We start from the raw sequence: 12,843 nt of genomic DNA, 5'->3' as shown, positions 1-12,843 counted from the left end.
GGAAATAAGAACCTCTTACCCATTTTCTCTAATTCTAAGACTTAATTTGTTAGGGTCTTTAAAATTAAAGTTTCTTGATTTTCCTTAAAAATTAATTTTTCTCTAAAAGTCTAAAATAATTTTAAACCGTCTTTTTTCGGTATAACAGTCATTTGTGTGACTATAAATTATTTTATTAAGGATAAAATGAGAATTATAAACTAAAGTTATTTCTAATTATAGAAAATAACATTTTTTGGGATAATATAAAAAATAAAGTGTGTCGCATAAATTGAGACGAAAAGAGTAATATTTATGCTTAAATTTTTTTTAAAAAAAAGGTTAACAAATACAAATTAAAAAGTTTTACAACATGTTAGCATATATATTTAGTAAAGCACATAACTAACAAGTAGTACACATAGCCTAGTTGATAGGGTGACTTCAAACGTCAGTGTCACGGGATTGAATCCTTGTGGAAATTCATTTTTGCCAAAAAAAATATGCAGCATAAAACGGTACCAACACTTTGCACCCATGCAGAATCGATCTCGCGTCCTTAAGGAGAAAAAATCAACCTGCCACCAGCGCAATATACACTACATTAATATTTTGGGTGGCAAGTGTTATTTTTATTAGATATCATATATATATAAATAAAATTTCGACCGAGGTCATCGAGTTCCATGGCACCCACGACTATACATACATCCGCCCCTGCATCTAGCTATGGCTGGCACTTTGAAATTTTTCTGCTACACAAACTATAAATTGATGTTCAGATGAAAAGTTTTAAACTTTTAGAGAAAAGATTTGAGTAAAACTTCGTTTGATAAGACCAAACCAATAGATTTATTATTTCACGAGGAGGAAGAAGTCACATTTTTAAAGTCCTAATATGACAAAACAGAGGCCATAAAAATGGAAATTAACTTTTGCTTACAAAATCAACGTGCAAAATTCACTCTTGCCTTTAATTTGTTCGAGTAAAATCATTAATATCTCTCGTTAGTTCAACAAACTTTATGGTATTCTAATAAGTTAGTTTAGACTTCAAATTTGATATTCCACGTTGGTCTGTAACACTGGCCTAGAATTTAATGACAGTAACTTAGTAACTCTACCCTCCCCAGATCCCACGATGTGGGATTTCACTAGGTTGTTGTTGTTGTTGTTGTAACTTAGTAACTTACTCTATGTATGTTGCAGTAATAACTTAAGTGTGTGGGGGGAGGGGCTTCTGCAGGGCAGGGCGGAGCGGGTTAAATATACAAAAAATATTATGTTGGGCGGGATGGGACGGATTAAATATTTTGTGGATTTGACTAAACATGCATTGCACCGCTTCATTGCCATCCCTATCCTACTAGAAATCATGTCAATGGTTTGAAATACTCCTGATCCTTTTGGGATTCATACAAAACATCCGATCAAGTCAAAATTCAGTTTTGGATATGATGGAATCGTCAAAACTCAATTGAGCTCGTTTATTCATTATGTTGACTTTGGTCAAACTTTCACTTCTCAAATTTCTAAATTTTGATTTTTCTTCAAAATGCATCTGAATGCCTCAAAATTGTGCCACACATTTCCCGCAAAAATTGATTTTTCATATTTGTCATATTATTTTATTTGAAATGATATCGTACAAAATTGAGTAAGATGATTGCTTAAAAATCTATCTATTAGAAGCATTTTATTTGAGCATTATTATTAATTAGCATCCTTAAAAACCTTCAAAAAAATTGGATCAAGTTTTGCCCAGCCCATTTTAGCCCGTTTCAACCTAACCTGTTTCATCCATGTATCTTTTGAATCAAATTTATCTCAATTTATTTATTAACTCAACTCATTTAAATTCGGGATAATTACCTTTTGGGGGCTTTTTATAAAATATTTACTGTTTTTAAACATATTTTTTTATTTATTATATTAATATACCATATTTAAAAAATATTTACCATTTATATCATTATTGGATTTATATCCCTTATGTTTTAATTGTATTTCACTGAAAATATGATTATTGATACAAGGATATGATTTATGAAAGAAATGCATGGAAAAACTTAATCAATGGATTAAAACAAAAACTGATACCCCTAAAAGAGAACTTCAAGAAATCAAATAAGTCCTGAAATATAACAAACAGACGAATCACATCTTTTCCTGATTTTCTATCCGATAAAGAGGATAAGCGTCAGAGGAAAATAGAATTGGGAAAGAAATATAAATAGGGAAAGGAGTAAGGGAAGCGAAGAAGGGGGGGGGGGGGGGAGAGAGAAAATTGGAATTCAGGAGAAAAAAATGGTCTTCAGGGCTAACTTTTACAAATGTGCTATAAAATTCAAAGTATAGCTATGTTTTAGAGGTTTGAAATTTGCTCTGTTAGGTAATTATCCCAACAATAACAATATATTCGGTTGTTTCTAGTATAGTGCGCATCACCAAGACCAAGTGAAAGCCAATTAAACCATAGGTTTAAAGTTACTGTATGAAAAGATAAATGTTTTCCGTCATCCACGTTCAAAAAGCAAACTAACAAATGAAACTGCTTTCCACTAGTAACAATATTCTCATTTTGCCAACAAAAGATATTATCATGTACAAGCATATTCTAACGCCAAAATGCCCATGGAATACTGCTAATCTAAATTAGCATCTCTGCTGAGAGACTCAAATTATAATTTTTTTTTTGTGAACCGCCACGCCTATAAGATCGTATTATATTAGTCACTGCAAACTATATTCAACCCGTGAAGACCCTCTTCATAAAACCTTGTAAAGAGCCTCCCATTCCTGCACCAACTGCTTCAGCCAAACGCTGTGCCTGCAAAATTGCAGATTATTCTCGGAACCAAAAACTCTGAAATGCAAGATAGAATCCTAGTCCAACTTATTTCAGGGGGTCTACACATTCCTTTTAATATATGTCCTCTAGGGTCCATACTACTACTTAAAACAAAATCATCACATTAGCAGCAAAATACCTCTTGAGCAGTCTTCTTCAGATCAAATGCATCTTTTGTTCGTGCATCCAAGAATGCCCATGTATCACGAAAATCTGCCAACAGAAACATAACAATAAATCCCACAAATATACGAGAGACTTTTCTGAACATACAAATTATTGGTGAAAGTGGAAAGTGCTTCAACCATGGCTCTTAACTAAAGAGTAGATGAAGAAGACTTGCTCATGTAGGTTACTTCAGGATCAAAAGTTACAAGAGAGGTACACGAAAGGAGACCGAAGGAAGATTGAATTATAAGGCTGCAAGGCAACTTGGAAATGATGACATGCAAAGTTGTCTTCATGAAGCTTAGATTCTTATAAAGCACCAAATTCATATGAAATCCATATCCTTTCGATTATCGACCTTCCTTTCCATTCTAAAATCATCAGTAGTTACATCCTTTGACAAAAAGATGCCTAATCCAACAGATAATATCTGGCAGAGGACTCTCCAAAGTAATTTCTATTGAAAAATATGCACCACCTAATACATAGCTAGTGAGAGCATAGTTGTCACAACAATGTACCAAAAGAGGAACTCGTATGTTTTGTTTTGATTGTCACAAGTGTCTTATTTTTCACTTGAAAGTATTAAGAGTTGTATAGACATGTTGGGTCCATATATTACATTTTTTATTTTTAGGATTGGAGATGCTAAAATTTTGTACATTACAGTGTATTATTGATGACCCATATGATGTTTATGACATATAATATCTAAAGTAAGACAGGAGAGGTCCTGAGGAAAGTCCTCCGAAGATGCCGGGAGGTTAGAGGTATACTGGTGGCTTACATTAGGGTGATAAAGAACATGTATAATGGAGTAAAAAAACGTAGGTTAGAAGGGTGGAAGGACACTTAGAGTACTTCCCAGTGGAGATCAGTGTTGTCAAAGGCGCGCTTTAAGCATGCTTAAGCCCTGAAACGAGGCTCAAAACGTGTTTAGAGCTTCACCTCGCTTTATGTGCGCTTCAATGTGGTCATCAAGGTTCTAAGGCAAACTTTTCCTTGCGAATGAGCCTCTTTTGAAGAAGTGACACTAAACAATTGATATTTCACTTTATCATACCCTTTTTTTTAATTTCTTTGGTCATATATTTGTCATTCATGTTTATAATTATTGGTCTTGGACTAAATATATATATTTGTATCTTTTTCTCCCTTTGCGCTTTTTTCACTAAAGCCAAACTTTTATTTGCGCTCTGCACTTAAAGCGTCAATGGACCTTAGAGCTTTTATGCACTTTTCGCCTTTGATAACACACAAACATTGGTGGAGATGGGGTTGCACCATGGATCTATCTATTAGCTTGTTTCTATTTGCTTTGGTGGAGATGGGGTTGCACCATGGATCTATCTCTTAGCTTGTTCCTATTTACCTTGGTGATGGAAGGATTGACGCGGTCTATTCAAGATGCGGTGCCTTGGTGTATGTTATTTGCGGATGACATAGTGTTGATTGATGAGACACACAACGGAGCTAATGCTAGGTTGGAGGTGCTGAGGAAAACGCTAGAGTCTAAATGGTTCGAGTTAAGCAAAACCAAAACAGAATATTCGAAGTGCAAATTCAGTAATGCAATGCAAAAAGCAGGCGTGGAAGTGAAGCTTGACACACCGGCTATCCCCAAGAGAGTTTTAAATATCTTGGATCTATAATCCAGGAAAGTGGTGACACTGACGATGATATAATACATCGTATTAGTGCGGCATGGATGAAGTGGAAACTTGCATCTGGAGTCTTATGTGATAAAAAGGTATCACCAAAACTTATACATAAATTTTATAGAGTGGTGGTTACACCGACTTTGTTGTATGGGGCAAAATGTTGGCCAATCAAGAACTCCCACATTCAGAAAATGCATGTTGCAGAAATGAAGATGTTGAGTTGGATGTGTGGGCGTACAAAGCACGATAAGATTAGAAATGAAGATATTTGGGATAAGGTAGGAGTGACATCCATGATGTACAAGATGAGTGAAGTAAAATTGTGGTTTGGACATGTGAAAATGAGATACACAAATGCCCTAGTGTGGAGGAGCAAGAAGTTGGTTATAGTAGGTACAAAAAGAAGTAGAAATAGGCCGAAGAAGTATTGGGGAAAGGGATTAGATAGGACATGGTGCAACTCTAGGTTATCGAGAACATGACCTTAGATATGAGAGTGTGGAGGAAGCATACTGGGGTAGAAGGTTAAATGGTAGTGCAGCGTTGTCTTGCTTTTTGAGGATTTAAGCTTGTTGGTGTCTGGTGTTGTACGAGCCCTATAATTTTAGTTCTTGCTTTGATATCTACCATTGTCTGTTGTTTAATGTGTTTCGATTATTGCACTATTTTGTTGTTCTTGTTCCTTTCTTGTAGGCTTTGCACTGTTTCCCTCATTAGTTGCTATATTTTCTACATTGTTTTCTTCTTTGTACCTGAATTTGCTACACTTGTGCTGAGGGTCCTTTGAAAATAGCCTATCTACCTCCACGATGTAGTGGTGAGGTTTACATATACTCTACCCTCCCCAGACCCCACTTGTGGGATTTCACTGGGTATGTTGTTGTTAACATATAACATCTAATCTACTCTCTACGGGGAATCAGAAAGCATCCTTTATTTATAACCTAGAATCGCAGAGGTCAAGTGAGGCACAGTTCGATACTTGATATATAATGCCCCCTACCTCTCCTTTCCTCTTCTCCACTTAATTACCAAGCTTTTGTTTGTAGCAGGGTTCAAATCTGTGATTAGCGCCTACCCCACACATCACGCGTTGCAGGGGGTGAGTGTCATGTTTTCTAACAAGGGAACAAGTCATGTTCTTCACTTGACACAATACGAGAGTTGGGGAAGTGACATGTTGGGTCCATAATTTACACTTAATTTTTTAGGATTGGGTAAATAAAATATAGTACGTTAAAGAGTATTAGTGGATGCCTTATATGACATTTATAGCATATAATATCTTATATACTTTATGCCCACAATATCATGGGATGACCCAAATAGTTGGCCATTCATTTATGATTAAGTGCGTACGTTTCATATATTCCCACAGGTACAATACTGTTGTTGCAAAATATGCCCTCTATTGGCAGCTTCAGTTTGATGCACTACGGCACCAGCAAGAGTGCATTCTTTTACAGAATTATTTTCCCGGGAGATACTTCTGTTCTCATGCGTCCTACATCAAAAAATGTTTTCTTCTGTAATTTAAAGAGTGATTTGGCGAATCAAGAAATATGAATAGTTTCTAATAACTTGAGAGGCTTCCTTCCAATTCCATGACCCCCATGTCAATAAAGCAGTAGGAAGCAGGAAGCACTGTTGACAGTGGGGCATGTTAGGGTTATAAAGGATCTCAACTTTTAATTGAATGTAAAATTTTAGTACTTATACCATATTATTAGAAGGATCGCAAGAGAAGAACGAGCATAGGGCAAAATACACAACAGTTAAAATGGCACACCTGGAGAGCTATCTGTCAACATGTATAGTTCTGTCGTGGAGTATATTCCACCTAGAACAGTGCGCTTCACATACCAATCAATTTCGTTGGCATCATCACCAACAGCATGCCATATCTCATCAACCAGCATTGCACGCTGCTTGAAGCTTGTTGGAACATTCAAGGGTTGAGCCTACAATCAGTAGTTGTTATCTGAAACACTTCTGCTCATTGTATACAGACCCACACAAGAAAGGGGCCTGAAAAGATGTAAGCTTTAAGGAGATAAGTACCTGAATACTGAGAGCTTGGGCCCAATTTGATATGTAAGGGATCTGCATTTCCAAACGAATTCTGACAAGCTTTGCTACCCGCTCACTAGGTATCACGTTTTTCGTATCCTTACTTGATTCAATGATATCGATGAGTCTTTCCAGACACTCATCCATAAAATACTGAGAAAAAGAAGCTCAATATAAAAAATTAAGTGAGGATTAACTTATTGATTTGTGGAAAGAGACAATACAAGCATTATCTAGATCAGCTAAACTAATTTAAATGCTAATACAGGGAAAAAGCCAGTATAAGTCTGAAAGCAATGTTGTATATGATTCAAGAAAAGACGAAGTCGACAGCTGAATGAGCATTAAGAACCTAGCCAATGGTAATGTGAATCAAAAACAAAGTCAGAACCGGAACATTTAAGCTTTTTAGGCCTTTTCACAAACACTAGACAAATCTGCAATATCTTAGGATTTTGCTCATTCTTTGGTATGGTCATCATAGAGAGCACATAATGAATGGCTATATAAACTATATACTTATAAGTAGAGCTGTCAAAAGGGGCCAGCCCAGCCCTACCCAGTCCAAGCCTTGCGGGCCAAGGAATTGGATGGGCTAGGGCCGCCAGCCCTTCATTTCAAAGGGCCATAACATTGTCAACCCAACCCAACCCTAGAAGGGTCAAGGGCCAGGGCGGGCTAGCCCACCTTCTTTTTTTTTTAATGATTTGTTTCCGTTTCAATCTAAATTCAAACTTAAAATTCTGACAATATATTAACTTAATAACATGTCTAACAAAACTATAGGAAAGTACATAATAATTACAATCATAACATATATTATACATATGATTACTGATTAGTGGTGCTTCAAATAACAATCACATATCTAAAAGATTGAAATATATATAGCATCAAGAAAATGAAATAATTTTAAATCAATGTGGCAAACAGTGATATTGTTTCAACCATTATAGATAAAAACCTAGCAAACGATAATAATAATAATAATAATCTCTTTTCGACAATAAATAAGTAAACAAAATCTTAAAAACAAGGGATAATGCATAAGTACCATCCTCAACTATGACCCAAATACTAGCGACACACCTTAACTTTACTAGGGTCCTATACCCCCTGAACTATTTTAAAATAGAATAAATACATCATAAAAGCTGACGTGACACAGAGAGTGTGCACACTCTCTGGAAGGCAAGTGATGGTGAAAAAATTGGACACATGTCATTTTTTAATTGGTAACTTTATAACTAGTTAGTATACATAATTATTGATATTAAAACTTACATATATATTTAATTATTATCATTTCTTTCTATGTCAAATATTTATTTTAATTTCTTCCTCACTTTAATTTTTTTATTTTTTTTCTTTCAGTAATTTATTATCTTTTCACTTTTAATTATTTTTAAAAACTTAAGTGGATTCTTTAAAAAAATAATTAAAAAGTGTTCTTTAATTTTAACGTTTTAATTTTTTTATATATTTGATTTGATTTTTTTTCAATTATTTTGATATCCATTCGAAATTAAATAATTTTAAATACAAGCATTTGGAATTAAATTTGAAATAAGATCAAAAAGGAAAGACAAAGAAAATAAAAAGAGTAAATAAAATCAATAGAAAAATAAAAGAGCAAATATAATGAACGAAGGTAAAAAAAATTAAAAAAAGTTTAAATATAAGAATTTTGAAAAAAAAGTACATGTATTAACTTAATTTAAATACAAGATAACGAAAATAAAAAGATTTAAAAAGAATTAAAAACTTAAAAAAATAAATATTTAAAAATAACTATTGACGTGGCGGCAAGTGTGTACAAACACAACAAACTTACTTGATTGAAGGTGCCACGTCAGCACAAAAGGTGCACGAAAATGCAAAAAAAATGAGTTTGGGGGAAGGGGGGGAATAGGACCCTAGTTAAGTTAAGGTGTGTCACTGGAATTTCGGTCATAGTTCAAGAGGGTACTTATGCATTATCCCAAAAAACAAACTTGTAAACTAAAGAACACTTCTGGCTTAAAACTTCAGTTAGCAATACTTATTACTTAGAATATTTTGTAAAACAAAAATTAACTGTTTTAAAGGTACTTTATAACCAGCTTAAACTAAGCAAAACTAAAAAAAAATTAGCAAAATCATATTTGTTAAAGTGTAACTCATGTTCATCAAACAACTAGTCATAAATAGATAAATATTAAAAGAAAAAAAAGTTACATATATGAAGATTGTCGTATGTCAGAGAAGAGAGGAGACAACAATAAGACTATAGTTGTCGTTTGGTGCGAGGTATAAGGTATAATAATTTCAGGACAAAATGCAGAATTATTTTATTCTGTGGTTGGTTGGAGGTATTAGGTAATCATTGGATTATTTATCCCACCATTTATACCTTAGTGATGGAGTATGAAATCTCATATACATGGTGGGATAACTTATCCGGGATAATTAGTTCCCAATCAAACGAGGCAGAAAGTTGTAGTACAAGAATATGAAAAAGGTAAATAATATAGGTTACATTTAAGGTTTTTATTTATTTTTTATTTAGTATTTATTTTAATTAAAATTGAATAATATTTTTGGCCCATGGGTTGGCCTCGGCCCGGCCTCGTTCAAGCCTCAAGGGCCAAGGGCTTACTTGGGTTGGCTTATAAGCCCTGGAAGATGATCTGGAAAGATAAGTGGTCTGTTTCACATGGCTTGTTGCAAGAGAAGCTGTTTTGACTCGAGACAACTTAATGAAAAGGCCTCCAGATGTTTTTTTTGTGAATTTGAGATAAGACAATAAACCATCTCTTTTTGCACTGTAGAGTGGCTGAGAAACTATGGAAAATTTTCATTAACCTAAGGGGTATTAGATGGACCATGCCTAGAAATACTGCAGAAGTTCTAGTATGTTAGAATAGAGATGGAAATCAGTCCGGACTCAAGGAGAGATGGAAGATTGTTCCTGCCTGCATCTGGTGGACAAATGGAGGGAGAGAAATCAGAGACGTTATGAGAACAAGAGCATCCCATTCCAAAGCATTAAAATGAACTGTTTAGTGACCTTTTACTTTTGGTGTATCCATACTGTACCTAAGGATCAGGGGAACATCACCCTATTTTTAGATAGTTCATGAGGGAGATACGTGTTTAGATATTTTTTGACATTCCCTCTATACGTTTGATGTAATTACTATAGGAGTTCACTGTTGGTGTACTTCTTTATTTATAATACCAGTAACTTTCACAAAAAAAAGGCCCGGATTTAGATGGGCTTGAAAAATCTTATCCCAACCCTACCCCAATAACGGGTTGGGTTGGACCAGCCCCATGGGTCAAGCCCATTTTGATAGCTCTGCTTATAAGCTAGAAGGAATATATTATTAATAATCCTGTTACTTTACCAAAAATCATTAATAATCCTTTTATTACGGAAACATGACTCTTACTTTTTCAATTTGCAGAATTTACCTCAATGGAATTTCTTTGAGTTCACTCATACTAGATAAAATTAGTGCAGATAGAATAAGAGGAAAACCAAAAGAAAGATTAAAAAAACTGAGAGGCAGGCAATCTTATATCAACAATTTTAGCAAAGCCAAAGATGTAGGAGCTCTATAATGCCCCCAAAATCCAGTCACATTAAGGAATCCAGAATTATGAGTAAATGTAGGTGAACCATCATTTACCTCCACAAGAGCAGCTTCTTTCCGGGGAAATGATCCAACAATGGAAGGTGACACTCCAACATCCCTTGCACCTGCAATCATGGCTGTTTCAGTCCATCCTAGCCGAATCTGCAAACAAGTTACCCAGCACCAATTACAAGCCTGATATATACAAAGGGATAAAAAAAATTGTGTTTGTATGTCAGAATATGTTTTTCGGAAAGAATTTTCCTTGATGAATCTTTTCAGTGTTTGGCCCAAAATTGTGAAAAATGTTATCTCCAATGAAAATATTTCCACCAAAAGGGAGCCTTCACTTGTCGGGAAGTCGATTCCCTTTACAAGTAATCTTCTTTACTATACACTTCGCAGTCACCCGCCTTTATACCCAATCAAACAGAGGAAAACCATCAAGAAAATGATTTCTCAAAGTAAAAACATCTTTTCTAGAAAACACTTTAGGAAAGCATCTTCCTCCATACCAAACACTTATCAGTTACATAGCAGGTAAAAAAAATAAAAATTGGATATGTATATAAGGTGAACCTTCTATTACAAGGCGTCATCTTCCTTTTATCCAGAATGCTGTTAACTTTTAAATGAGGTACTTCTTCTTTTTTTCACATTTTTGTCTTTTCCAAGCGGATTACTGAATGTACTTGCCAGAAACTACTTCTATGCCAAAGAGGTTCGGCGGTAGAATCACAAGGCATAATGTCCCAATCTCATTTCTTCGAGGAGAAATACACCAGCATGTTCAACAAATTCTAAGGTCAAGTAATCAATTTATGGAGCCAAATTCACCAAGTCAACAGCATTATCCCCAAACATGAATTCAATGAAAACCACATAAGACAACAACGCATTAATCACATAAATCTACACATATAATCCAAAATTTCATATCTGCACCGGAATACAGAGAGAAAGTAAATGTAACGAACCACGTGAGAAAGAGAGGCACTGAGTACACGGGCCTCTTCGTCCTTGTAATGCGCTTTAGGCCGCTTTGTTCTCGAGCTAGATTTTTCATCAGTTTCCTGATAACGTGTTCTTTCTTCTTCCTTCCAAGATGATGATGCGGTAGAGTCGGTCGGATTAGAGCTATGCGGGATAGGGTTAACCGGAATAGGGTTCTGATCAGGAATGTTTCCGGTGGCAGCTGAAGTCATAAATCGAGTGGAGTGGTTTGCTGCTAGGGTTCGAATACGTGATATTGCATCCTGGTGCCGGCGGTAAAACGCCGGCAGTAACCGTTTTGCCGCCGATCGATACATTGTCAACGATTTGCTCGCAACTATTTTGGAGCTCAATAGAGACAGTGGAGTACGAATATCAGCGAAAGGATCCACGTAGAGACACTGCAGTGCAGAGACTTGTCAAACGTTGAAGCCACTGAATTATTAAGGCTCAGTTTCGAAAGCCACCGATAATTGAAATTGGTTTAATTACGTAATTATCAAGTTATTAATTACACAATTTAGTAATTATTTTAATTTATTTATTTGTCATAATATAATTACAATGTAATTACAAGTGTGTTGTTTAGTTGCGCAAGTATAATTACAAGATTATATTATATTTTAAAAATAAAAGTTAATTAACTAAAATTAAAAATTTATATTAGACAAATAAGAGTATTTATAAATAATATTAAATTAAATATTTAAGATATATATTGTCTTTGAAAATATATTATTAGTAAATTCTTAACTAATATTATAAAAAATCAATTTATATTGTTCAAATTAATATATTTTAATTAAATTATCATAAAAATTTAAAATACAAGATTTATACGAACATCATGAAATGTATGTTTGACAAAAATATTAAATATTATAAATATAATATCATAGTAAAGTTATTAAAATAATTGACAAAAAGATAATCTATCATATCTAATTAAAAAATAAATGGCTTGTAATATGAAATATCAAGTCAATACTACTAAAAGAAATAAAATTAAAAATATAACATAAGTTCTAAATTCAAAATAAAAATTTAACATAACACTCTTGTATCAAATTTCAACATAACATACATAAATATAATTTAAAAGGAAAAAAACGTACATTTATAACTTTATTCAAAAATGAATACAAATTTAATTTAAAAATTAGAATACTAATAAAATCATGTTAATGAAAAAAATAAACATAGAATAAATAAATAAGATAATATGAAAAATTGCATGGAATCGCATGAAGTAAAGGTTGGAATGAGAAGAAAATGAAAAATAAATATTATAAAATTATATTTTTAAAAAGTATTAGAATAAAAAAAAATAGAAATAAGAAAATATTTTTAAACGGAAAAATTAAAATTAAAATAAAATAAAGAAATTCAAAAGTAATCAGCTTGTAATTACACCGTGTAATTACTAGCAATTCACAGCTTCCCCCTGTGAATTGGAGAGTGTAATTACACTCTACCAATTACACTCAATTACATGTTGATC

General features: G+C 33.8%; 1 protein-coding gene across 1 annotated transcript; it reads right to left on the bottom strand.

Moving 5' to 3' along the window:
- Nucleotides 1–2,447: 2,447 nt before the first annotated feature.
- Nucleotides 2,448–11,784, bottom strand: LOC129893054 (uncharacterized). The gene is made up of 6 exons (XM_055968546.1): nucleotides 11,327–11,784; nucleotides 10,404–10,511; nucleotides 6,721–6,882; nucleotides 6,449–6,620; nucleotides 2,970–3,043; nucleotides 2,448–2,809 (listed from the first exon to the last, which is right to left on the bottom strand). Exons 1-6 carry the CDS (start codon nucleotides 11,657–11,659, stop codon nucleotides 2,729–2,731), a joined length of 930 nt encoding a protein of 309 aa, XP_055824521.1. The 5' UTR covers nucleotides 11,660–11,784; the 3' UTR covers nucleotides 2,448–2,728.
- Between the last annotated feature and the right edge of the window lie 1,059 nt (nucleotides 11,785–12,843).

The sequence above is a fragment of the Solanum dulcamara genome, chromosome 6, assembly GCF_947179165.1.
Source record: "Solanum dulcamara chromosome 6, daSolDulc1.2, whole genome shotgun sequence".
NCBI classification, from domain to species: Eukaryota; Viridiplantae; Streptophyta; class Magnoliopsida; order Solanales; family Solanaceae; genus Solanum; species Solanum dulcamara.
Note: the sequence above shows the minus strand (reverse complement) of the source record. Positions and strands in the feature narration are given on the sequence as shown.